Source organism: Pseudophryne corroboree, chromosome 8, assembly GCF_028390025.1.
Source record: "Pseudophryne corroboree isolate aPseCor3 chromosome 8, aPseCor3.hap2, whole genome shotgun sequence".
Classification (NCBI taxonomy): Eukaryota; Metazoa; Chordata; class Amphibia; order Anura; family Myobatrachidae; genus Pseudophryne; species Pseudophryne corroboree.
In genome coordinates this window covers 383,978,181-384,005,922 of record NC_086451.1, presented here as the reverse complement: position 1 = coordinate 384,005,922, position 27,742 = coordinate 383,978,181, and the positions used below count along the sequence as shown (strand labels likewise).

The following is a 27,742-nucleotide window of genomic DNA, read 5'->3' as shown; positions in this document are numbered from 1 at the left end:
AAGTTTTTAATAACTATAATGTTGCACACCTTACTTAGAAGGCCAGGCTATCATCCCAGAAGGCTGTAATCCTAGGGACTTTTTATTATTAACAATTAGGGTTGTTGCAAGAACTCTTACTACAGGACCCACTATAACACAAATGAATACCCTGTTATGGGTATGACAGCATCACATTCAGTATAGTACATCTTGGTGGCCCACTAACATGTCCCAATTTATGCTAAACATGTCAACACATATTCAATGAAAAGTTATGGACAATCCGAGATCAGTATGAAAAATTCCATTTATTCTCTGTGTTCAGCCATTCACGGATATTTACACACGAACAATTCATAATCTAATACATGAACCATTTTGTCCCGAATACTTGAGATTTATATTTGCACAGCCTGTACACATGATGAGTGAGCTGGGGATGAAAGAAGCGAAAACACTCAGATTTAACCGTCTGTTCACCCTGATCTTATACAAATGGTTACAAAATGTAAGAAAAGAAAAGAAAACGAAACATAAGAATGAACCTGCAGAACTGTTCTGTATCCACTTCATTAAAACAAGAAGGGAAAGGGGCAAGACAGACCAATCATGAAAATCATTTTAACTTTTTCAAGCTATTAAATTACACACACGTTGTAACTGCCCATTATTTAGCCTGCAGACCATTAAGTGATACTATGGTTATCATAAAGAGAGCACTCGTTCATTTTACAGTTACCAGTCTAGTGATTTGGGAACCAAAAACTCAGTTTCTTGAGAATATTTAATAGGGGGGAGGAGGGTAAATGGAGGGGTGTCTTTATTAAATAAAACTTTACAATACTCAAGTGGCAAGCTTTAAATTTCGATTTATAAATATTTTTTTTTTTTTCTGAACTTGCTCCTCCTTGTAGAATATAGCACATACATAAATGTGGTATAAAAATGATATTTATATATATAAATATATATATATATTTACAATGATGCGTCTGCCCATTCCTATCCAGGCCTCTCAGGAACCCTGCAGGATGGCAGAGCAGTTCACTTTCACCAGGGGACACGACCAGCTTTCGGTACAGTAAATTAGGAACTAGCTGCCTCTTCACACAATGTGTGCTCTGTTACTGACGTGCACTCAACACAAAGAGAAAGGATTGTACAATATTAGGAATCCAACTTTTAAACTGTGTTGTTCTTTGAAATACACCGTAAATATATGTATATACACACACATACATATAGATGTATGTTTATAGAGAAAGCATTAAAATAATGTACAAAAAAAGAAAGGATCAGTCACTACACAAGACACTGGTTATTCATTAAAAACAAATTGGTGAGGCTCTACAGGTGGGATTTATGCACAGAAGGACAAACATGAGCATGAATGGAATAAGATTATAAAAAAAATATATACATATTTGAGTTGTTGCTGACAATGTATACATGAACATTACTGGCAGAATGGTGACGCTGTAGGGTCGAATCCTTTAAAAACATCTTTAAGGGAACCAGCGTCCTGCTCACTGTCCTGCGTTGGGCTGTTCCCGGCGAAGGGACTGACGTTGCCTGTCTTAGCGGCCTGCTTGACCAAGCCGTAGACAGATGGCACAGGGAGATTGTGGACAGCGGGCTGACTGCTTTCTGAGGCAGCTGGAGTTTTAGTACGTGGCCGATTATAACTGCTGTATCGGTCAGTTGTAGTCTCTGAGTTTGTTTTTTCAACATCTGCTTGGTCAAGGGCAGACTTGCGCACAAATAGTGGCTCTTTTGCTTTGCTGGCAACTTTACTGTCCAGTCCCTTAGATGATGTCTCGCTAGGAGCGGACTCAGCTGAAGTCTTACTCCCCGTCCTGGGATCGTACAAACTAATGGAGCTCAAAACATTGCTTTGACCAGCAGGCTTGCTCAGACCTCCTGCAGTTAGTAGACGAGGATCATAGGGTGCAATAGTTGGTGTGCTCTCAGCAGGAGGTATTGTGGGAAGAGGCTGAGTGGGTTCGGGAGGTCGTACAGGAAGCACGGGTTCGGCTGATTTTTGCAGCCGGGGGTCAGCAGGTGGCTTACGTGTTCGGGGGTCACTAGGTTTCTCAACAGGTGCTGGCACAGCAGTAGCGGGTACAGAGGCAGCATTGACAGTCTTCAGAATCCTAGACAGAAGTTCAAAGTCAGGCAGGCTAGTATTAGGTGCTGGTGCTTCAGGAGCAGATGCTCGCTGACGTGGGTCATGAGAAGCAACAGGCGCTGGACGGTTAAGCCGTGGATCAAGGCCTGGCATAGACTGTAATGCCGCTGGCACAGGGACAAACTCCTGTTTGGGAATGGGCAGTGGAATAAGGTCTTCAGGACTCCACAGAATAGTCCTGGCAAAGCTGGGCTTGCTCAAACTTACGTCCTTTTTGATATGGCTGAACTGCTGTAGCCGAGTACGTGGGTCTCTCAACGTCTGCCCAGGGAGCAGTTCCAATGGGATAGTGACCGTTTTCTCACGCAAGACCCTCTCGGGCTCTTCCTCGTCTACAGGCATTTTACTAACTGGTGAATCCTGTTTGGGTTGTGGAGGGTGTCGGCTCAATCTAGGGTCACTTGGACCCGTCTCAGCTGGAGTGGAGTCTGTGTTTCGGGAAAGGCGAGGGTCACGAGAGAGACGAGGGTCTGTGGGGCGATTAGATGGGCTCTTCTGCAAACGTGGGTCAACATGGCTTCCCGTACTGATGTCTCGGGCAGGGATTTGCTGAGCTGTGCGGTTAGAGGACTGTTGCCGCAAAGATTTCAGTATTGAGGTCATACTACTTCCACCTTCCTCCTCATCACTGGAGTACCAGTTACCAGGATCACCTAACAATGAGAGAGATAATCAGGTCATAGGTCTTCAGTACATAAATGCAGCCTAATACACACCACACTTTTACATTTTGGGGAGGCACCTACCTATTCTTCCTTATATATATATATATATATATATATACACACACACACACACACACACACACACACACACACACACACACACACACACACACACACACACACAGTAGGTTTAAGGCTTCTTCATAGAAAGCATGGGTAACTGAAAACATATATAACATGGTGTGACCACCAGTATAGTTGATGTAAATGTGACCTTTGCTCTACATTCATGGGCTGTATATACAGTTGTCTGCTATGTCCTGGTTTCTAGAACAAGGCACCTTTGTGGGCAAAATAGGATATCTGCTGTCCAAAATAAGCTCTGGTCACACACTGAGGTGTAGAATGCTGAACTTGAAAAGAGGTCGTACTCATAACAGCAGCTGGTGACCACCATATGGTTGTTTATGGTTTAGTATGATTTACCTACAATCAAAATCCTGACCGTCAAAACCCTGACAACTATTGACTGATGGTCAAAATACAGACAGTGTCAAAATACAGACATTTAAAATACCGGCATCTGAAATATCGACAGGTCAACGCGAGTTTTTCATTTTTTTTGGGTGTGTATGTCAACATAGGTCGACATGGACACCGAATAAGTAGAGATAAAAATAAGATTTTACTTACCGGTAAATCTATTTCTCGTAGTCCGTAGTGGATGCTGGGTACTCCGTAAGGACCATGGGGAATAGACGGGCTCCGCAGGAGACATGGGCACTTTAAGAAAGAATTTAGATTCTCGTGTGCTCTGGCTCCTCCCTCTATGTCCCTCCTCCAGATCTCAGTTAGAGAAACTGTGCCCGGAAGAGCTGACAGTACAAGGAAAGGACTCATACCAGCCACACCAATCACACCGTTTAACTTGTGATAAACTTACCCAGTCAACAGTATGAACAACAACAGAGCATCAGTTCAACCCTGATGCAACAATAACATAGCCCTTATTGCAGCAATAACTATATACAAGTATTGCAGAAAAAGTCCGCACTTGGGACGGGCGCCCAGCATCCACTACGGACTACGAGAAATAGATTTACCGGTAAGTAAAATCTTATTTTCTCTAACGTCCTAGTGGATGCTGGGGACTCCGTAAGGACCATGGGGATTATATCAAAGCTCCCAAACGGGCGGGAGAGTGCGGATGACTCTGCAGCACCGAATGAGCAAACACAAGGTCCTCCTCAGCCAGGGTATCAAACTTGTAGAACTTTGCAAAAGTGTTTGAACCTGACCAAGTAGCAGCTCGGCATAGTTGTAATGCCGAGACCCCTCGGGCAGCCGCCCAAGAAGAGCCCACCTTCCTAGTGGAATGGGCTTTAACTGATTTTGGCAGCGGCAATCCAGCCGCAGAATGAGCCTGCTGAATCGTGTTACAGATCCAGCGAGCAATAGTTTGCTTTGAAGCAGGAGTACCCAGCTTGTTGGATGCATATAGGAGAAACAGTGACTCCGTTTTCCTGACTCTAGCCGTTCTGGCTACATAAACCTTCAAAGCCCTGACCAGATCCAGTAACTCGGAATCCTCCAAGTCACGAGTAGCCACAGGCACCACAATAGGTTGGTTCATATGAAAAGATGACCCACTTTTGACAGAAATTGTGGACGGGTCCGCAATTCTGCTCTATCCATATGGAAAACCAGATAGGGGCTTTTATGTGACAAAGCCGCTAATTCTGACACACGCCTAGCCGAAGCCAAGGCCAATAGCATGACCACTTTTCACGTGAGATATTTAACTCCACCATTTTAAGTGGTTCAAACCAGTGTGATTTCAGGAAACTGAACACCACGTTAAGATCCCAAGGTGCCACTGGAGGCACAAAAGGAGGCTGAATATGCAGCACTCCCTTACAAACGTGTGAACTTCTGGTAGAGAAGCCAACTCTTTTCGAAAGAAAATGGATAGGGCCGAAATCTGGACCTTAATGGAACCCAATTTTAGGCCCAAATTCACTCCTGACTGTAGGAAGTGAAGGAAACGGCCCAGCTGGAATTCCTCTGTAGGAGCATTCCTGGCCTCACACCAAGAAACATATTTTCGCCATATACGGTGATAATGTTTAGCTGTCACGTCCTTCCTAGCCTTTATCCGCGTAGGAATGACCTCGTCCGGAATGCCCTTTTCTGCTAGGATCCGGCGTTCAACCGCCATGCCGTCAAACGCAGCCGCGGTAAGTCTTGGAACAGACAGGGCCCCTGTTGCAACAGGTCCTGTCTTAGAGGAAGAGGCCACGGGTCCTCTGTGAGCATTTCTTGCAGATCTGGATACCAGGTCCTTCGTGGCCAATCTGGAACAATGAGGATTGTTCTCACTCCTCTTTTTCTTATTATCCTCAGCACCTTGGGTATGAGAGGAAGAGGAGGAAATAAATAGACCGACTGGAACACCCACGGTGTCACCAGTGCGTCCACAGCTATCGCCTGAGGGTCTCATGACCTGGCGCAATACCTCTGTAGCTTTTTGTTGAGGCGGGATGCCATCATATCCACCTGTGGCAGTTCCCACCGACTTGCAATCTGCGTGAAGACTTCTTGATGAAGTCCCGACTCTCCCGGGTGGAGGTCGTGCCTGCTGAGGAAGTCTGCTTCCCAGTTGTCCACTCCTGGGATGAACACTGCTGACAGTGCGCTTACGTGATTCTCCGCCCAGCAAAGAATTCTGGTGGCTTCTGACTGATTCAGAACCGGTTGGTCGCGAAGCAGAGTCTCCGCTTGACGTAGGGCGTTGTATACGGCCCTTAGTTCCAGGATGTTGATGTGAAGGCAAGTCTCCTGACTTACCCACAGAGCTTGGAACTTTTTTCCCTGTGTGACTGCTCCCCACCCTCGAAGGCTTGCATCGGTGGTCACCAGGATCCAGTCCTGAATGCCGAATCTGCGGCCCTCGAGAAGATGAGCACTCTGCAGCCACCACAGGAGAGACACCCTGGGCCTGGGGGATAGGGTGATTAACCGATGCATCTGAAGATGTGATCCGGACCACTTGTCCAGTAAGTCCCATTGAAAGGTCCTCGCATGGAACCTGCCGAAGGGAATGGCCTCGTATGATGCCACCATCCTTCCCAGGACTCGAGTGCAGTGATGCACTGACACCTGTTTTGGTTTTAATAGGTTCCTGACCAGTGTCATGAGCTCCTGAGCTCTCTCTATCGTGAGATAAACCCTTTTGTCTAGAATCATGCCTAGGAAAGGCAGATGAGCCGTAGGAACCAACTGCGACTTTGGAATATTTAGAATCCAGCCATGTTGTCGTTACACTTCCAGAGAAAGTGATACGCTGTTCAGCAACTGCTCTCTTGATCTCGCTTTTATGAGGAGATCGTCCCAGTACGGAATAATTGTGACACCTTGCTTCCGCAGGAGCACCATCATTTCCGCCATTACCTTGGTGAAGATTCTCGGGGCCGTGGAGACACCAAACGGCAAATTGGTAATGACAATCCTGTACCGCAAATCTGAGGTACGCCTGATGTGGTGGATAAATGGGGACATGAAGGTATGCATCCTTTATGTCCAGAGACACCATAAAATCTCCCCCTTTCAGGCTTGCTATGACCGCTCTTAGAGATTCCATTTTGAACTTGAACCCTTTCAGGTATATGTTCAGGGATTTTAAATTCAATATGGGTCTGACCGAACCGTCCGGTTTCGGGACTACAACATGGTCGAATAATAACCCCCTCCTTGTTGAAGGAGGGGAACCTTGACCACCACCTGTTGAAGATACAATTTGTGAATTGCAGTTAACACTATTTCCCTCTCGTGGGGGGAAGCCGGCAGGGCCGTCGGTGAGGGGGCATCTCCTCAAAGTCCAGCTTGTATCCCTGAGACACAATATCTATTGCCCAGGGATCCAACAGGGAGTGAACCCACTTGTGCTGAAATTAGGAAGACGTGCCCCCACCGGGCCTAGCTCCGCCTGTGGAGCCCCAGCGACATGCAGTGGATTTTGTAGAGGCCGGGGAGGACTTCTGTTCCTGGGAACTAGCTGTGTTGTGCAGCTTCTTTCCTCTGCCCCTGCCTCTGGCAAGAAAGGACGTACCTCGGACTTTCTTGTTTCTTTGTGATCGAAAGGCTGCATTTGATAATGTCGTGCTTTCCTAGGCTGTGCAGGAATATAAGGCAAAAGATAAGAATTACCAGCCATAGCTGTGGAGATCAGGTACGAGATCCCTTCTCCACACAATCCTCAGCCTTCCATATGCCTCTTAAGTCGGCATCACCTGTCCATTGCATATCTACAGGACACGTCAAGCAGAAATCGACATAGCGTTGACTCTAGAACCCAGTAGACTAATGCCTTTTTGGGCATGTTTTATATATATATCTATACATACTAGCGTCTCCATCTCTGCTGATAAGGTACCTGTCCACGCTGCTACAGCGCTATAAACCCATGCCGACACAATCGCCGGTCTGAGTAGTGTACCAGAATGTGCACGCTATCTGCAGGATCCCTGAGGATAGCTGTTAAGTAAGGGCTACCTTTTGGGCAAACGTGACACCCTAGGGGAAGATTCCCATCGTATCCTGGCCCTAGTAGGAGAAGGATACTCCCTGAGAATTCTTTGTGGGAAACTGCAGTCTCTTGTCTGGAGATTCCCGCTCTTTTTCATCATGAGAGGAGGGAAATTTACCTCAGCTTTCTTCCCCTTAAACATGTGTACCCTTGTGTCAGGGACAGATGAGTCATCAGTGATATGCAAATCATCTTTTATTACAATAATCATATATTGAATACTTTCCTGACATTTTGGCTGTAACTTTGCATTACCGTAGTCGACACTGGAGTCAGACTCCGTGTCGATATCAGTGTCTATTATTTTGGATTGTGAGCATTGAGAGACTCTGAAGGTCTCTGCGACATAGGGACAGACATGGGTAGATTCCCTGTCTGTTCTCTATTATTCTGTGCAATAAATTCACCTTAGCACTTAATTACACATATCCAAACAGGTGTCGGCGTTGTCGACGGAGACACCCCTCATACACATATTTGTTCCATCTCCTCCTTAGGGGAGCCTTTTACCTCAGACATGTCGACACACACGTACCGACACACCACACACTCAGGGAATGCTCATCTGAAGACAATTCCCCCACAAGGCCCTTTGGAGAGACAGAGAGAGAGAGTATGCCAGCACACACCCCAGCGCTATTAACCCAGGAATAACACAGTAACTTAATGTTAACCAAGTAGCTGCTGTTTATAATGATTTTTGCGCCATGGCGCTGGTGAGTGCTGAGGAAGAAGCCCCGCCCCCTCGACGGCGGGCTTCTGTCCCGCTTAAATATACATTTTCTTGGCGGGGGCTCATACATATATACAGTGCCCAACTGTATATATGCTAAACTATTGCCAAAGAGGTCCCAATAGCTGCCCAGGGCGCCCCCCCCCCCCCTGCGCCCTACACCCTTACAGTGACCGGAGTATGTGAGGTGTGTGTGGGAGCAATGGCGCACAGCTGCAGTGCTGTGCGCTACCTCAGTGAAGACTGGAGTCTTCTGCCGCCGATTTCGAAGTCTTCTTGCTTCTTATGCTCACCCGGCTTCTGTCTTCCGGCTCTGCGAGGGGGACAGCGGCGCGGCTCTGGGATCGGAAGACGAGGGTGAGATCCTGTGTACGATCCCTCTGGAGCTAATGGTGTCCAGTAGCCTAAGAAGCAGGACCTATCTTCAGAGAGTAGGGCTGCTTCTCTCCCCTCTGTCCCACGATGCAGGGAGTCTGTTGCCAGCAGAGCTCCCTGAAAATAAAAAACCTAACAAAATACTTTCTTACAGCAAGCTCAGGAGAGCTCACTGAACAGCACCCAGCTCGTCCGGGCACAGATTCAAACTGAGGTCTGGAGGAGGGACATAGAGGGAGGCGCCAGAGCACACCAGAATCTAAATTCTTTCTTAAAGTGCCCATGTCTCCTGCGGAGCCCGTCTATTCCCCATGGTCCTTACGGAGTCCCCAGCATCCACTAGGACGTTAGAGAAAACAGCAGGATAGAAGGCAATAGAGGAGCTGTGTTACGTCATAGGTGGTAAAGAGAAAGTTATAAAGGAGCAGAGGTTGTTAGCAGAAGCTACAAAGCAACACACTGCAACTGCTGGGAGAAAAAACAAACAAACAAATACTGATTGTGGTGGTGACCGTGTTACAGAGGAGGATGCAAGGACAGGGAGAGATTCTACTTAAGGTGGGTACACACTAGGCGACGTGCTCTATGAGCGGTGTCACGTAGTGTTTCCCCCTCCCGAGGCAGTCGACAGCTGGGCACACACACTGAGCCATATGACATTCATATTGCTCAGTGACGTCACGCAGCTGCCAGGCCGTGCAAGCTGCTCTCGGACGACAGTCCAAATTCGCTCAGGAAGGGTGAAAATGAGCGAAGTAGCTAATTTTCTTGGCAAGTGTGTATGCACCTTTACTGTGGGAGACATTTATCAAAGCTAGGAGAGAGATAAAGTGAAAACCAATCAGCCCCTGTCAATTTGAAAAATACCCCCCCCCCACACTTCATGTCTGCCGGACTGTCCTGAAAGCAGAGTGCGAAGTCGGCATCTGCATTGGTCTATTGGAGGAGCAGCTGTGGCTGGACATGGCCAGCAGCTCCATTCTGACCATTAGTATTAGTTGCAGAGAGAAGCATCAGCGGTTCTTCCCTCTGCAGTAGTAGTTCCTGCTGTGGGATGATTTAAGGACACCGGTCAGTAAGCCTGGATTACAGGAGGTGGCGGGCTGCATTTCACGGTCCCTGCAGTGGAGGGACACAGAGGATTGTGCCATTTCTCCGGTTCCTTTTCATGTTTCTTTGCTGGGCTAACTGTAGGAGGGGTAATATGTAGATGTCCGTTCTTGCCCCGGAGCGCTGCCTCTTAATTGTAAAGCAGAAACCACCATGTCCCTCCAGCCTCTGAAAGAGAGAGATTTAACTGGAGGCTCCACAAAATTTCTTCCACTGTGAGCCGTAAGGAGGCAAGTAACGGGATTTAATACCTACCGGTAAATCCCTTTCTCATAGTCCATAAGGAATACTGGGGTTTACTAAATACGATGGGGGTATAGAAGGGGTTGAAAGGAGCCGGTTCACTTTAAATTTCTTCAACTGGGTGTGCTGGTTCCTCCCGTCTATGCCCCCTCCCACAGACCGTTATAAGTAAAATAGTGCCCGAAGGAGAAAGGACATACCTGAGAGAAGGAACATAACAATGAGTGGTGAGATTCACACAACAGCACACCATAACATAAAACAACTAGCAACGGCTAGTACAAAACATCAACAGCTGAACAGGTAACTTTTGGAAAAGAAAAAACCTGCAGAGAAATCAACGCATTGAGGCGGGCGCCCAGTATCCCTTATGGACTACGAGAAAAGGATTTAATTGTAGGTATTACAATCCCGTTTTCTCTGGCATCCATAAGGGATACTGGGGTTTAATTAATACGATGGGGACGTCCCAAAGCATCCAGAACGGCGGGAACGTGCGGAGACGCCTGCAGTACCGCCTGCCCAAACTGGGTATCCTCTTTGGCCAGGGTATCAAACTTGTAGAACTTCACAAAGGTGTTCTTCCCTGACCAGGTAGCAGCTCGGGATAGTTGCAAGGCCGAGACTCCACATGCAGCCGCCCAGATAGACTCCACTGATCTTGTAGAGTGGGCCTTCAGAGACTGTGGAACGGACAAGGCTGCCGACACATAGGCCTGTTGGATAGTCAACCTAATCCAACGAGCAATGGACTGCTCTTAAGCAGGGCAACCCTTTTTCTGCGCATCACATAGCAGGAACAAGGAATCCGTCTTTCTGATCCGAGTCGTTCTCTTGACATAGATCTTCAAGTCTCTCACAGCATCGAACGACTCCAGAGGAGCAGATGTACCAGAACTTGACAGGACTACAATTGGTTGATTCAAGTGGAATGCAGAGACAACCTTCAGCAGGAACTGCTGTCTAGTCCTGAGCTCAGCTCTGTCCATGTAAAAGACCAAGTAGGGACTTTTACACGGTAAGGCCCCCAATTCTGAGACAGGCCTAGCAGAGGCCAGGGCCAGCAACATCACAGTCTTCCACATGAGGTACTTGTCTTCTACTGTCATCAAAGGTACAAACCAGGAGGACTGTAGAAATTCCAACACCACATTCAAGTCCCAGGGTGCCGTGGGCGGCACAAATGGAGGTTGTATGTGGAGAACTCCCTGCAAGAAGGTCTGAACTTCTGGCAATACGGTTAACTTCTTCTGGAAGAAAATTGAGAGAGCTGGAATCTGGACCTTAAGGGACACAGAAGTAAACCTTTATCCACACCAGCCTGCAGGAAACATAAGAGACGTCCTAAGTGGAACCCTGCAGGTGGATATGTGCGTTCCTCGCACCAGGAGACATATCTACTCCAGATATGATGATAGTGTTTTAATGTTACAGGTTTTCTGGCCTGATCCATGGTTGCAATAACCTTCTTAGAAAGGCCTTGGCGAGCTAGGATGTTCCGCTCAACTTCCAAGCTGTCAAACAAAGTCGACGCGAGTCCGGGTAGACGAACGGTTCTTGTTGCAGAAGACCTTTCTCAGTGGCAGGGGCCAAGGGTCTCTCACTGACATGTCCAGAAGATCTGCGTACCACGCCCTCCGAGGCCAATCCGGGGCAATCAGACTTGCCTGGACTCCCTAATTCCTGAGAGCACCCTCGGGAGCAACGGAATCGGAGGAAACCGGTAGACCAACCGATAAGGCCAAGGAGATGCCAGCGCGACTATTGCCCTCGCTTGAGGGTCCCTGGTTCTTGAGCAATAACAGGAAAGCTTCTTGTTGAGTCGAGAAGCCATCAAGTCTATCTGTGGCCAGCCCCACAAGTCGATGATCTGTTGACACACCTGGTGGTGTAGACCCTGCTCTCCCGGGTGGAGATCGTGGTGGCTGAGAAAGTCCGCTTCCCAGTTGTCCATCCCCGGAATGAAGATGGCGGACATCGCTTTTGCGTTTCTTTCTGCCCAGAGGAGTATTTTTGACACCTCTCGCATGCAGGCTCTGCTTTTGGTACCTCCTTGTCGATTTATGTAAGCTACTGCAGTGGCGTTGTCCGACTGGACTTGAATTGCCTGATCCCTGAGCAGAGGAGAGGCCTGAAGCAGAGCATTGTAGATTGCCCGCAGTTCTAGAATGCTGATGGGAAGAAGGGCTTCGTGGGTTGACCATCTGCCCTGGAACTGAGCCCCTTGGGCGACAGCTCCCATCCCCTCAGACTTGCATCTGTCGTGAGGAGGATCCAATCCTGAATACCAAAACTTCGACCTTCCAGTAGGTTGGAGGACTGCAGCCACCACAGGAGGGAAATCCTGGCCTGAGGTGACAGCCGTATTATCCGGTGCATCTGAAGATGTGATCCGGACCACTTGCTCAGGAGATCCAACTGAAACGTTATGGCATGGACCCTTCTATACTGGATCGCCTCGTATGAGGCTACCATCTTACCCAACAATTTTATGCAAACATGGATGGATATTCGTGTAGGCCGGAGGATCATTCGGACCATCTCCTGAAGTGTTCTTGCTTTGTCCTCTGGGCGGAATACTTTCTGGGCCACAGTATCCAGTCACATTCCCAGGAACAGGAGCCGCTGAGTTGGCTCCAAGTGGGACTTCTGTCACACCATGGGTGGATCCTCAATTTACAGAAGTTGGATAGTGCAGTCTATATGGAGCAATAAAAGCTCCCTGGATCTTGCTTTTATCAAAAGATCGTCCAGATAAGGGACAATATTGACTCCTTTATATCCAGAGACCATGAACTCCCGTTCCTCCAGGCCCGCAATCACTGCTCACAAGGATTCCATTTTGAACTTGAAACCCTTGAGGTAAAGGTTCAAGGATTTTAGATTCAGAACGGGCCTTACCGAACCGTCCGGTTTGGTACCACAAACAGGTTGCAGTAGTAACCCTCTCCCTGTTGTAGCAGCGGTACTGGAACAATGACCTGGGACTGGACCAACTTTAGGACAGCCCGTTGCAGCATAACCCGTGTATCATCCAAAGTTGGTACGCCTGATTTGAAAAATCGTTGGGGAGGAGCGCTGTCGAACTCCAGCTTGTAGCCCTGGGAAATGAGGTCCCTTACCCAGGAAATGAGGTCCCTTGGCAGGATCCAACCCAGACGCAGCTGAAGTGACGCAGACGAGCACCCACCTCGAGATCCCCTCGGGGTGGGGAGGCACCGTCATGCTGAGGCTTTTGTGGAAGCTGAACTGGTGCTTGGTAACCTTAGAAATCCATGTATCTAACTCAACCCGGAAGAGCCACTCCCCTGAGAAAGGGAGAGACTCCACACTGCGCTTGGAATCTACGTCCACAATCCACTGACGCAGCTACAAAGCTCTGTGTGCCGACACTGCCATGGTAGTAGTCCTAGCATTAATAGTGCCTATCTCCTTGATAGAGTCACACAGCACGCGTGCAGTGTCTTGAATGTGTTTAATGAGGGTCACCGTAGTGACCAGGGGCATATCCCCCGCAAGGCCCTCTTGAATTTGAGTCGCCCAGGTATGGATGACATGAGACATCCAGCAACCTGCTATCACAGGTCTTTGTGATACGCCAGCAGCTGTATAAATAGACTTTAGTGTAGTTTCTATTTTCCTATCCCCAGGGTCCTTGAGCTGAAAGGACCCAGGGGCCGGTAACACCACCTTCTTAGAGAGACAGGAGACTAAGACATCTATGGCTGGGGGTTCTTCCCAATGTTTCCTACCCTCCGATGTAAATGGGAAAAAGCATAAAAACCTCCTGGTAACCTGTTATCTTTTATAAGGAGTTTTCCAGGCTTGTTTAAAGACCTCATCTATTTCCGGAGAATCAGGGAAGGTGATGCTGAGCTTTTTCTGCACTAGGAAAAAAACTGTGGTTCAGCAGCCTCTTCCAAAGGGATTTTTAATACAGCCCTGATAGCAAGAATGAGGGGCTCAATACCCAGTGCAGAAGTGGAATCTTCTATATCACGTTCCAATTCCTCCCCCTCCTCCTGAATATCCTCATCAGATTGTGACAGTAGAGCAGGCAGCCCACGTTTAAGTGGCCCTGAACTAAGGAGGGGAGGCTCAGCCTTAGCAGCCAGGTCTGCAACAGCCTGTTGCAGTTGTTGTGTTGTCTGTTTATTAGCATTGAGCTGAGATGACATGTCTGAATCATAGTTTTTATGGCACCGAGCCAGGATGGCTCCTGACCCTCCCCCCCAGTCTCCACACTAACTTGGGAAGACTGACTGCATTGGTCACACGATAGGGAACCAGTTGTAGAAGGGGAAAATCTGGTGTGACAAACCTTGCAAAATGTGTTTGACCATATTGACAGTAAAACAACACACACACAGACAAAGTACAATAACAAGCCTGCCCTTACTGCGTGTGAGATGGAGACCTAGAGTGAGAGGAGAACAGCACACCCCAGTCTGTCAGACTCAGGAAATCTGCAAGCTGAATGGATTGATATCACAGTAGAAATCGGATTACTTGTCCTTTCCAGGTCACTAGATTGTGTACAATAGCGGCTCTCCCCATTAGACACCCCTGTACCAGTTTATCTCGGAGTGCCTGGAGGAGCTGTGTGTCCCTGCGCTGCTACTGTAGGCAGAGGAATGCGCCAAAATGCCACTGGTCTGGCACTGATTGAGCTCCGCCCCCTGTAATGGCGCCGGAGCTACATAGATTCTTTATACTGGCAAAGTCTCCTAACACTGTGCAAACATCACAATTGCCGTCAGTTTGCATTACTGCTGCCAGTGCACACAGGGGGGCTATAGCAGGTCACCCCATGTAGGGTCCCGTATGCCGCCTATGCGTTAAGCCGCACCAAGACCCGGGGCCCACGGTTTATACTCACCACTGATGTCACCTTTAGGCTGTGTTAGGGGTGTGTGGCGTGCTGCGATTGCGACCGCCAAGACGCAGTGCCCGCGGAACAAACAACCCCTCAGGACAGTGATCCTGCAGCGGGGAAGCGGCTCTGACGCCTTACAGAGGCCGGTAACCGTTCCCTTCCTAACTCCCACGGTGCAGGTATACTGTTACCCAAACAGTATACCGAAAATAATAAAGTTTAAAAGAAACTTAAGAAAAATCCTCAGGAGCTCCCAGAGTGTGCATCCTCTCCTGAGGGCACTATTTTCTAAACTGCATGTGGCAGTGGGCATAGAGGGGAGGAGCAAGCACACCCAGTTGAAGAAATTTAAAGTGCACCGGCTCCTATACCCCCATCGTATTAAGTAACCCCAGTATCCCTAATGGATGCCAGAGAAATAGATGTCCCAAAATCACATCAAACAGACGGGGGGAATACTGTACCTACAAATGAATCTGCATCTTGAAAACCTTTCTGCCAAAGGCAACCCCTGCAATGATGGGGATGACAAACTGGTTACTGTACAAGCCTGGCCCGCTGTTGGCCCTTGAAACACCACTGCCAAAGGAGGACCAACTGCCCCGTTTAACAAACATGTGTTAAAAAGCCATGGCATCAACACCAACTTTTTATGCCCTGAAGAGAAATAGGGCTACAAGCCAGACGATCCAGCCAAAGAGGAAGATGCTTAACATGACTGATTGGGAGAACAACACAATTATTGTACTGGGGTAGTATGTGTTAAGGGGATCATGAGAGCACTATAAATAGCTAAAAACTCTGTCTGACTTTCTAGGAGTCCAAAGAAGTTGCATTGTAGAAGGAAGGAGAAACACAAAGGTCTGATTCAGAATTTTGTGTAGTTTAGTCACAGTTCCGGATGCCTACGGTGTACGGAATTGTAATGCGACTATACGCCTGTAGGGAGGCACTCGATATCCCAGCTGACGGCTCTGAAAACCGGCGCCAGGATAACGACAACTATTCTCCCTCATGGGGTGTTCACGACACCCCTGGAGGGAGAATAAATAGCGCGGCGCGGATAGCGTGCCACCTTACCCGCAGCATGGCGAGCGCAGCGAGCCCACAAGGGGCTCTTTTGCGCTCGCCCCGCTGTCGGCATTCCGGCGGTCAGGATCCCAGCACCGGTATGCTAGGCGCCGAGATCCCGAGCGCCGATATAACGTAGTACACCCATGCATGTATCCTGAGTCTATGCATCTATACAATTGGAGAACCCCTGTGGCCGGGAGAGCAGCTGCCATCACTATCAAGGCACCATGCTAGGTGCAGGCAATGCACTAAGCGCACACACACAACTCAGGCACTCCCCAGAATCATCTGTGTCCCACTTTGGTTAAGGAAATAAACATTCCTTGGCAATACATTATAAAGCTGGGTACACAATGGAGCAAAGGGCATTTGTTCCGACATCGCAGTGTATGCCCTTGAGCCCAGATTCTGAGTAAACATTAGAACGATTTTTATGAAAGACAGGATCATGTTCCATCCTTCATAAGCATAAACAAGGTCGCTAGTGATATCGCTAGGTTTGATGTGCAACACATCAAACCTACTGTCCGTCCCTAGTGAGTGGTGCAAAGCTTTTGCCTTTGACAGTGTTAAAGCCTCTTTACAGACAGCAACAACACATACAACCACTTATAGATGTAATATAAAGGGCTGGGTTAGCAAAGATTCATTTGATGTAGTGTAGCACTCCTTCTAGCCAAGTGCATGATACATAGTGTTAAAATGATAAAGCTATTAAACTGTAGAGAAACATAGTTAGATGTCAGTTTGTGCAGCGTCCCAATACCTTCTTCATTGTCTCTTTCGTGTTGGGAGCCCCCAGCCATCCTCCTGGCTCGCTCTTCTTCTTCCTGCTGCTTTTGCTGGATGCGCAGGTACAGGGCGCGCTGAGTAGAGGGCAGGAAGTCGGGGATGTTTCCTTTGTTGAAGTTGGATTGTATATCCAAGTCTTCAGGTGCCTGCTCTGGTGGGAGCTCATGGAAATGGTGAGGCTCTTCCTGTATCCCACCATACTCATCATAGACTCCTAATAACACATGGAATTTATATCATCAACCAATGTAAACCTCATCTTGACTTTATAATACCATGGGCTGCATAGATAGGATGAAAGTGTCAGGTGTCAGTGCAGTGTTCTTACAGGTTGGGTATGCCTGACCGGCTTGTTAGGGGGCAGGATGTAGGGGGAGGTATTGTGACCGCCAGTCACATACAGTGCATCCGGAAAGTATTCACAGCGCTTTACTTTTTCCACATTTTGTTATGTTACAGCCTTATTCAAAAATGGAATAACGATATTTATTTTAAGAACTTACCGTTGTTAAATCTCTTTCTGCAAGGTACACTGGGCTCCACAGGGAATTACATTGGGGGTGTAGAGTAGGATCTTGATCCGAAGCACCAACAGGCTCAAAGCTTTGACTGTTCCCAGAATGCATAGCGCCGCCTCCTCTATAACCCCACCTCCGTGCACAGGAGCTCAGTTTTTAACCAGTCCAACGCAGTAGCAAGCAAATGAGACGACAACTGTTAGTAGCCACATACACCACATTCTCACGACAGGAGAAAGTGTCAGCGGCTAATGCCATACCAACCCAAGGAAGCTAAGGGCGTCAGGGTGGGCGCAGTCAGTGTACCTCGCAGAAAGATTTAACAATGGTAAGTTCTTACCATAAATCTCATTTTCTGCTGCGGGATACACTGGGCTCCACAGGGAATGACATTGGGGATGTCCTAAAGCAGTTCCTTATGGGAGTGGACGAACTGTAGCGGACACAAGAACCCAGCGTCCAAAGGCAGCATCCTGGGAGGTGGAAGTATCCAAGGTATAGAACCTTATGAATGTGTTCACTGAGGACCACGTAGCCGGGGTCGCACCACGACGTGCCGCCCAAGAAGGTCCAACCGACCGAGTAGAATGGGCCTTTATGGTAGCAGGAGCTGGAAGGCCAGCCTGTACATAAGCATGTGCAGTCACCATTCTAATCCATCTGGCCATGGTCTGCTTGTGAGCAGGCCAGCCACGTTTGTGAAAACCAAACAGAACAAAGAGAGAATCCGACTTCCTGATGGAGGCAGTTCTCTTCACGTAGACACGGAGAGCCCGTACCACATCCAAAGACCGCTCTTTGGAAGACAATTCAGGAGAGGCAAAGGCCGGAACCACAATCTCCTGATTAAGGTGGAAAGAAGACACCACCTTAGGTAAATACCCGGGACGTGTTCTAAGAACCGCCCGATCACGGTGAAAAATCAGATATGGTGACCTACAAGACAAGGTACCCAAATCCGACACCCGACTAGCAGAGGCAATAGCCAGCAGAAACAAAACCTTAAGAGAAAGCCACTTAAGGTCTGCAGATTCAAGACGCTCAAACGGAGACCCTTGCAACGCCTCTAAAACCACCGACAAGTCCCAAGCGGCCACAGGCGGGACGTAGGGAGGTTGAATCCGCAACACACCCTGAGTGAACGTATGTACATCAGGTAAAGTCGCAATTTTTCTCTGGAACCAAACCAACAAGTCAGAAATATGAACCTTGATGGAGGCCAGACGAAGGCCCAAGTCCAGGCCCTGTTGTAGAAAGGCCAAAAGTTTGGCCGTACTAAACTTGTAAGCGTCATGATTGTTAGATGCGCACCAAGCAAAGTAAGAATTCCAGACCCTATAGTAAATCCGAGCAGAAGCCGGTTTCCGGGCCTTAAACATGGGTTGAATGACTCAGAAAATCCTTTGGCCCTCAAGACGGAAGCTTCAAGAGCCACACCGTCAAAGTCAACCGGGCTAAATCCTGATATACACAGGGGCCCTGAACGAGGAGATCTGGGCGCTCTGGAAGTAGAAGGGGACGCTCTATCGAGAGACCCTGAAGGTCTGAGTACCAATGCAGTCTGGGTTACGCGGCAGCGATCAGAAGTAGGATTCCTCCTTCTTGCTTGAACTTCCTTATTACTCTGGGCAGTAGTGACACCGGAGGGAACACGTATGGCAGCTGAAAGTTCCATGGAATTGCCAGTGCGTCCACGAACGCTGCTTGAGGATCCCTTGTCCTTGCTCCGAAGACCGAAACCTAGTGATTGTGTCGAGACGCCATCAGGTGCACATCTGGAAGGCCCCACCTGTCCACGAGGAGTTGAAACACTTCTGGATGGAGGCTCCACTCTCCGACGTGTACGTCCTGACGACTGAGAAAGTCTGCTTCCCAGTTTAGGGCCCCCGGAATGAATACTGCCGATATGGCTGGCAGATGGCGTTCCGCCCACTGAAGAATCCGTGATACTTCCCTCATTGCCATGAGGCTTCGAGTGCCACCTTGATGATTGATGTATGCCACCGTGGTGGCGTTGTCAGACTGTACTTGAACAGGTCTGTTCTGTATTAAATGCTGGGCCAAGTTCAATGAGCTGAACACCGCCCGCAACTCCAGAATGTTTATCGGGAGGAGAGACTCCTCCTTAGTCCACCGACCCTGAAGGGAGTGTTGCTCCAACACCGCGCCCCAACCTCTCAGGCTGGCATCCGTCATCAGAGGGACCAGGTTGGAGATCCAGAAGGGACGACTCTTGCTCAATTGTTGGTCCTGAAGCCACCAACTCAGTGACAGACAGACCTCCGAAAACAATGAGATCATTTGAGACCTGATCCGGTGAGGCAGGCCGCCCCACTTGGCAAGAATCAGCTTCTCCAGGGGGCAGGAATGGAATTGAGCGTACTCCACCATGTCGAAAGCAGACACCATGAGACCTAGCACTAGCGTCACCGAATGTATCGACACTTGCGGACGAGATATGAAGCATCGAATCCTGTCCTGAAGCTTCAGGACTTTCTCCCGAGACAAGAACAACCGCTGGTTGTGAGTGTCCAACAACGCCCCCAGGTGCACCATGCTCTGAGCAGGGACCAGGGAAGATTTCTTCCAGTTGATGAGCCACCCGTGGGCTTGCAGAAACTGGATGGTCAGATTCAGATGGCGTAGGAGAACTTCTGGGGAATTTGCCAGGATCAACAAGTCGTCCAGGTACAGTAGGATCCTGACCCCTTGACGGCGGAGTACAGCCGTCATTACTGCCATGACCTTGGTGAAGACTCGCGGAGCCGTGGTCAAACCAAAAGGTAACGCCCAAAATTGGTAATGGAGGTTGCCAACCGCAAACCTCAGGTATTGCTGATGCGACATTGCAATGGGAATATGTAGGTAAGCATCCTGTACGTCCAGGGAGACCATATAATCCCCAGGTCCCAATGCCAGAACAATAGAGTGAAGAGTTTCCATACAAAACTTGGAGACCCTCACAAATTTGTTCAAGGACTTGAGGTTGAGAATGGGAAGGGAGGACCCATTCGTTTTCGGGACTAGGAACAGCGGTGAATAGTACCCCTTGCCTCTCTGAGCCAGAAGCACCTGTACTACCACTCCTGTGTCCGGGAGGGACTGTACCACCGAATGAAGAGTTTTTGCCTTCACCTGATCCGAAGGAACGTCTGTCAGGCAAAATCGATGAGGGGGACGATTTTTGAAGGATACGGCGTAACCTCGAGTGACAACTTCCCGTACCCAGGCATCTGAAGTGGTCTTCAACCATTCCTAGGTATACCCTAGAAGTTGGCCCCCCCACCCTTGAATCCCCCAAAGGGAGGTCCACCCTGTCATGCGGCAGACTTGTCAGTTTTGGAAGCAGGCTGACGGGCAGCCCAGGCCCATTTGGGTTTGGGCTTATTGGGTTTGGAAGTGCGAGTCTGTTTCGGGTACGCCTGACCCTTTGCATTCCCTGAAGGACGAAAGGAGCGAAAGAAGTAATCTTAGCCTTCGGTACAGAGCAGTACTAGGTAGACAAGCTGTTTTAGCAGAAGCTAAGTCAGCCACTATCTTGTTGAGGTCTTCTCCGAAAAGGATGTCTCCCTTAAAAGGGAGAACCTCCAGGGTTTTCTTAAGAGTCCAGATCCACGGACCAGGACTGCAACCATAGAATCCGGAGAGCCAGTATGGACGTAGTAGAAGCCTTGGCCGCCTGAATACCGGCATCAGAAGCCGCCTCTTTAATGTAATGAGAAGCTGTGACAATATACAATAAGCATTGTCTAGCATGATCAGAAGCGTTGGAAGACATCTCAGCTTCCAACTTCTGAGCCCACGCTTCAATAGCCTCTGCAGCCCATGTCGCTGCAATGGTGGGTCGATGCGCAGCACCTGCTAGGGTGTAAAAGCCCTCCACACGCTTATCCGTCGGTTCTTTCAGAGACCTGACGGTAATTACTGCCAGAGCTGAGGATACCACCAGCCGTGCCACCTGCGAATCCACTGGCAGGGGTGTTTCCCAATTTTTACTTCGCTCCGCAGCGAGGGGATAGCGAGCCAGCATCTTCTTGTGAGGCGTGAATTTCTTTCCTGGATTTTCCCAGGACTCCAGACGTATGTCAACTAAATGGCCAGAATGAGGTAAAACTTGTTTAACCACTTTCTGACGTTTAAACCTGTCCGTTTTTTTAGGGGCAGCATCAGGCTCCGGGTCATCAGTAATTTGAAGAATGAGCCTGATAGCCTCCAACAAGTCAGGAACATCCACCTGTGAAACAGATTCCCCATCAGAAGCGTCAGGATCAGAATCTGTGGGGTCAGTATAAACACCATCCTCATCAGACGAGGTGTCTAGGACGTTGGTGGATTGTGAGGAAGTAATGGCCCGCTTAGAGGACCCCTTGGTCTTAGGCGAGTGAGGGTTATACTTCTGAGTAGTCAGTGATTGGTTCAATTGCTGTAACTGAGTAGACCAGTGGTTTCCAAACTTTATTGAATCACGGCGCCCTAGAATAATAAGAATTTACTTACCGATAATTCTATTTCTCGGAGTCCGTAGTGGATGCTGGGGTTCCTGAAAGGACCATGGGGAATAGCGGCTCCGCAGGAGACAGGGCACAAAAAGTAAAGCTTTTACAGGTCAGGTGGTGTGCACTGGCTCCTCCCCCTATGACCCTCCTCCAGACTCCAGTTAGGTACTGTGCCCGGACGAGCGTACACAATAAGGGAGGATTTTGAATCCCGGGTAAGACTCATACCAGCCACACCAATCACACCGTACAACTTGTGATCTAAACCCAGTTAACAGTATGATAACAGAGGAGCCTCTGAAAGATGGCTCCCTAAACAAAATAACCCGAAATAGTTAACAATAACTATGTACAAGTCTTGCAGATAATCCGCACTTGGGATGGGCGCCCAGCATCCACTACGGACTCCGAGAAATAGAATTATCGGTAAGTAAATTCTTATTTTCTCTATCGTCCTAAGTGGATGCTGGGGTTCCTGAAAGGACCATGGGGATTATACCAAAGCTCCCAAACGGGCGGGAGAGTGCGGATGACTCTGCAGCACCGAATGAGAGAACTCCAGGTCCTCTTTTGCCAGGGTATCAAATTTGTAAAATTTTACAAACGTGTTCTCCCCTGACCACGTAGCTGCTCGGCAGAGTTGTAATGCCGAGACCCCTCGGGCAGCCGCCCAGGATGAGCCCACCTTCCTTGTGGAATGGGCCTTAACAGAATTAGGCTGTGGTAGGCCTGCCACAGAATGTGCAAGTTGAATCGTGTTACAAATCCAACGAGCAATCGACTGCTTAGAAGCAGGTGCACCCAACTTGTTGGGTGCATACAGTATAAACAGCGAGTCAGATTTTCTGACTCCAGCCGTCCTTGAAATGTATATCTTTAAAGCTCTGACAACGTCCAACAACTTGGAGTCTTCCAAGTCGTTTGTAGCCGCAGGCACTACAATAGGCTGGTTCAGGTGAAACGCTGACACCACCTTCGGGAGAAAATGCGGACGCGTCCGCAGCTCTGCCCTATCTGAATGGAAACTTAAATAAGGACTTTTATAAGATAAAGCCGCCAGTTCTGATACTCTCCTGGCCGAAGCCAGGGCCAGTAACATAGTCACTTTCCATGTGAGATATTTCAAATCCACCTTCTTAAGTGGTTCAAACCAATGGGATTTGAGGAAATCTAAAACTACATTTAGATCCCACGGTGCCACCGGAGGCACCACAGGAGGCTGTATATGCAGTACTCCTTTGACAAAAGTCTGGACCTCAGGAACTGAGGCCAATTCTTTTTGGAAGAATATAGACAGGGCCGAAATTTGAACCTTAATATATCCCAATTTGAGACCCATAGACAATCCTGATTGCAGGAAATGTAGGAAACGACCCAGTTGAAATTCCTTCGTCGGAGCATTCCGACCCTCGCACCATGCCACATATTTCCGCCAAATGCGGTGATAATGCTTTGCGGTGACTTCTTTCCTTGCCTTAATCAAGGTAGGAATGACTTCTTCAGGAATGCCTTTTTCTTTTAGAATCTGGCGTTCAACCGCCATGCCGTCAAACGCAGCCGCGGTAAGTCTTGAAAAAGACAAGGACCCTGCTGAGGCAGGTCCCTTCTCAGAGGTAGAGGCCACGGATCGTCCGTGACCATCTCTTGAAGTTCCGGGTACCAAGTCCTTCTTGGCCAATCCGGAGCCACTAGTATCGTTCTTACTCCTCTTTGCCGTATAATCCTCAATACCTTTGGTATGAGAGGCAGAGGAGGAAACACATATACCGACTGGTACACCCAAGGTGTTACCAGCGCATCCACAGCTATTGCCTGCGGATCTCTTGACCTGGCGCAATACCTGTCCAGTTTTTTGTTGAGGCGAGACGCCATCATGTCCACCATTGGTTTTTCCCAACGGTTTATTATCATGAGGAAAACTTCTGAATGAAGTCCCCACTCTCCCGGGTGAAGATCGTGTCTGCTGAGGAAGTCTGCTTCCCAGTTGTCCACGTCCGGGATGAATACTGCTGACAATGCTATCACGTGATTCTCCGCCCAGCGAAGGATCCTGGCAGCTTCTGCCATTGCACTCCTGCTTCTTGTGCCGCCCTGTCTGTTTACATGGGCGACTGCCGTGATGTTGTCCGACTGGATCAACACCGGTCTTCCTTGAAGCAGAGGTTCCGCCTGGTTTAGAGCATTGTAGATTGCTCTTAGTTCCAGAATGTTTATGTGAAGAGACTTTTCCAGGCTCGTCCACACTCCCTGGAAGTTTCTTCCCTGTGTGACTGCTCCCCAGCCTCTCAGGCTGGCGTCCGTGGTCACCAGGATCCAATCCTGTATGCCGAATCTGCGGCCCTCCAGTAGATGAGCCTCCTGCAACCACCACAGAAGAGATACCCTTGTCCTTGGAGACAGGGTTATCCGCTGATGCATCTGAAGATGCGATCCGGACCATTCGTCCAGCAAATCTCCCTGAAAATGTTTTGCGTGAGATCTGCCGAATGGAATCGCTTCGTAAGAAGCCACCATTTTTCCCAGGCCTCCTGTGCATTAATGCACTGATACTTGGCCTGGTTTTAGGAGGTTTCTGACTAGGTCGGATAACTCCCTGGCTTTCCCCTCCAGGAGAAATACCTTTTTCTGGACTATGCCCAGAATCATTCCTGGGAACAGCAGACGTATCATCGGAAAACACAGCTGCGATTTTTGGAATATTTAGAATCCACTCGTGCTATCGTAGAACTACTTTAGATAGTTCTTTTCCGACCTCCAACTGTTCTCTGGAACTTGCCCCTTTCAGGATATCGTCCAAGTAAGGGATAATTAAGATGCCCTTTTCTTTGAAGAGAGTCATCTTTTCGGCCATTACCTTGGTAAAGGCCCGGGGTGCCGTGGATAATTCAACGGCAACTTTTGAAACTGATATTGACAGTTCTGTATCACGAACCCGATGTACCCTTGTTGAGAAGGGCAAATTTGGACATGGAGGTAATCCTTGATGTCCAGGGACACCATATAGTCCCCTTCTTTCCGGTTCGCTATCACTGCTCTGAGTGACTCCATCTTGATTTGAACCTTTATGTAAGTGTTCAAAGATTTCAGATTTAGACTATGTCTCACCAAGCCGTCTGGCTTCAGTACCACCATATAGTGTGGAAGACTAATACCCTTTTCCTTGTTGTAGGAGGGGTACTTTGATTATCACCTGCTGGAAATACAGCTTGTGAATTTTTCCCAATACTGCCTCCCTGTTGGAGGGAGCCGTTGGTAACGCAGACTTCAGGAACCTGCGAGGAAAAGATGTCTCGACTCTCCAATCTGTACCCCTGGGATAATACTAGTACGATCCAGGGGTCAACTTGCGAGTGATCCCACTGCGCGTTGAGACTCTTGAGACTACACCCCCACCTAACCTGAGTCCGCTTACACGGCCCCAGCGTCATGCTGGGGACTTGGCAGACGCGGTGGAAGGCTTCCTTTCCTGGGAAGGAGCTGTCTGCTGCAGTCTACTTCCCTTTCCTCTATGTCTGGGCAGATATGACTGGCCTTTTGCCCGCTTGCCCTCATGGGAACGGAAGGATTGAGGCTGAAAAGACGGTGTCTGTTTCTGCTGAGATGTAACTTGGGGTAAAAAGGTTGGATTTCCAGCTGTTGCCGAGACCCCCAGGTCCGTTGGACCGACCCCAAATAACTCTTTCCCTTTATACGGCCATACTTCCATGTGTCGTATGGGATATGTATCACCTGACCACTGTCGTGTCCATGACATCTTCTGGGAGATATGGATCACGCACTTATTTTGATGCCAGAGTGCACATATCCCTCTGTGCATCTCGCATACATAAATATATAATGCATCCTATTAAATGCTCTATATCAATCAAATATTTTCAGTCAGGGAAACCGACCAAGCCAACCCAGCACTGCATCTCCAGGCTGATGGCGATCGCTGGTCGCAGTATAACCACCTTATGTGTGTATATACTTTTTAGGATATTTTTCCAGCTGCCTATCAGCTGGCTCCTTGAGGGCGGCCGTATCTGGCGACGGTAACGCCACTTGATAAGCGTGTGAGCGCCTTATTCATTCCCAACGCGCCCTAACTTCTGGCGGGAAAGGGTATAACGCCAATATTTGCTATCGGGGTAAACCCACGCATCATCACACACTTTATTTTATTTTATCTGATTCAGGAAAAACTACAGGTAGTTTTTTCACTCCCACATAATACCCTTTTTTGTGGTACTTGTAGTATCAGAAATATGTAACACCTCCTTCATTGCCCTTAACGTGTGGCCCTAATAAGGAATACGTTTGTTTATTCACCGTCGACACTGGATTCAGTGTCGGTGTCTGTGTCGACCGACTGAGGTAAATGGGCGTTATTAAAAACCCCTGACGGTGTTTCTGAGACGCCTGGACCGGTACTAATTGTTTGTCGGCCGTCTCATGTCGTCAACCGACCTTGCAGCGTGTTGACATTCTCACGTAATTCCCTAAATAAGCCATCCATACCGGTGTCGACTCCCTAGAGAGTGACATCACCATCATAGGCAATTGCTCCGCCTCCTCCAACATCGTCCTCATACATGTCGACACACACGTACCGACACACAGCACACACACCGGGAATGCTCTGACAGAGGACAGGACCCCACTAGCCCTTTGGAGAGACAGAGGGAGAGTTTGCCAGCACACACCAAAAAACGCTATAATTACATAGAGACAACCTTATATAAGTGTTTCTCCCTTATAGCATCTTTAATATATTTATGTCGCCAATTTAGTGCCCCCCCTCTCTGTTTAAACCCTGTTTCTGTAGTGCAGTGCAGGGGAGAGCCTGGGAGCCTTCTCTCCAGCCTTTCTGTGAGAGAAAATGGCGCTGTGTGCTGAGGAGATAGGCCCCGCCCCTTTTTCGGCGGGCTCGTCTCCCGCTATTTATTGTATTTAGGCAGGGGTTAAATATCTCCATATAGCCTCTGGGGGCTATATGTGAGGTATTTTTAGCCTTATATAGGTTTACATTTGCCTCCCAGGGCGCCCCCCCCCAGCGCCCTGCACCCTCAGTGACTGCCGTGTGAAGTGTGCTGAGAGGAAAATGGCGCACAGCTGCAGTGCTGTGCGCTACCTTTAGAAGACTGCAGGAGTCTTCAGCCGCCGATTCTGGACCTCTTCTTGCTTCAGCATCTGCGAGGGGGCCGGCGGCGAGGCTCCGGTGACCATCCAGGCTGTACCTGTGATCGTCCCTCTGGAGCTTCATGTCCAGTAGCCAAGAAGCCAATCCATCCTGCACGCAGGTGAGTTCACTTCTTCTCCCCTCTGTCCCTCGTTGCAGTGATCCTGTTGCCAGCAGGAATCACTGTAAAATAAAAAACCTAAGCTAAACTTCTCTAAGCAGCTCTTTATGAGAGCCACCTAGAATTGCACCCTTCTCGGCCGGGCACAAAAATCTAACTGGAGTCTGGAGGAGGGTCATAGGGGGAGGAGCCAGTGCACACCACCTGACCTGTAAAAGCTTTACTTTTTGTGCCCTGTCTCCTGCGGAGCCGCTATTCCCCATGGTCCTTTCAGGAACCCCAGCATCCACTTAGGACGATAGAGAAATCAGAATTTTTTTCACGGCACCCCTAGGCCAAAAATTTCTTATTGAGAAATTTAGAAAGAAATATTACATTAAGTAGATCGCGTTTATATGTCATCCTTAGGGTCAGTTGTGTGGTGAGGGACAAGATTTGCTTCTGTTTGGCCACATATTTTATGACTGGCAGCCAACAGCACTGGTTTTGCCTATTATATTGACCATGAATAATTTGAATTGGTCCTGGACCACCATCCCAGGGCACCCCTGCAAGTGTCCCGAGGCACCCCAGGGAGACACGGCACACAGTTTGGGAACCTCTGGTGTAGACAGTTGATCTGCCCATGGCGGGTTAACCGTAGGGACCATAAGCAGTTGTACCGGCACAGGAGGTCCCATAGGGGCGTTAGTCTAGTTACCAGCATATTCAATAGTGTGGAGAAGGTAGCCCAAGGTGGGTAATTTTGAACCCCCGTTGCTACAGTCCCACTTGGGGGTAAGGATCCCCCAGAACCTGAACCCTCAGCTACTATGTTTTCCTC

At 48.7% G+C, this 27,742-nt stretch overlaps 1 protein-coding gene across 1 annotated transcript in view; it reads right to left on the bottom strand.

The window, feature by feature from the left end:
- Nucleotides 1-270: 270 nt before the first annotated feature.
- Nucleotides 271-27,742, bottom strand: part of ZC3H4 (zinc finger CCCH-type containing 4) — a 196,456-nt gene continuing 168,984 nt past the window's right edge. The window contains exons 13-14 of the mRNA XM_063937644.1: nucleotides 16,598-16,837; nucleotides 271-2,823 (exon numbers count right to left, since the gene is read on the bottom strand). Of these exons, the coding sequence (XP_063793714.1) occupies nucleotides 1,439-2,823; nucleotides 16,598-16,837 (1,625 nt within the window). The 3' untranslated portion in view covers nucleotides 271-1,438. The remainder of the gene's footprint in view (nucleotides 2,824-16,597; nucleotides 16,838-27,742) is intronic.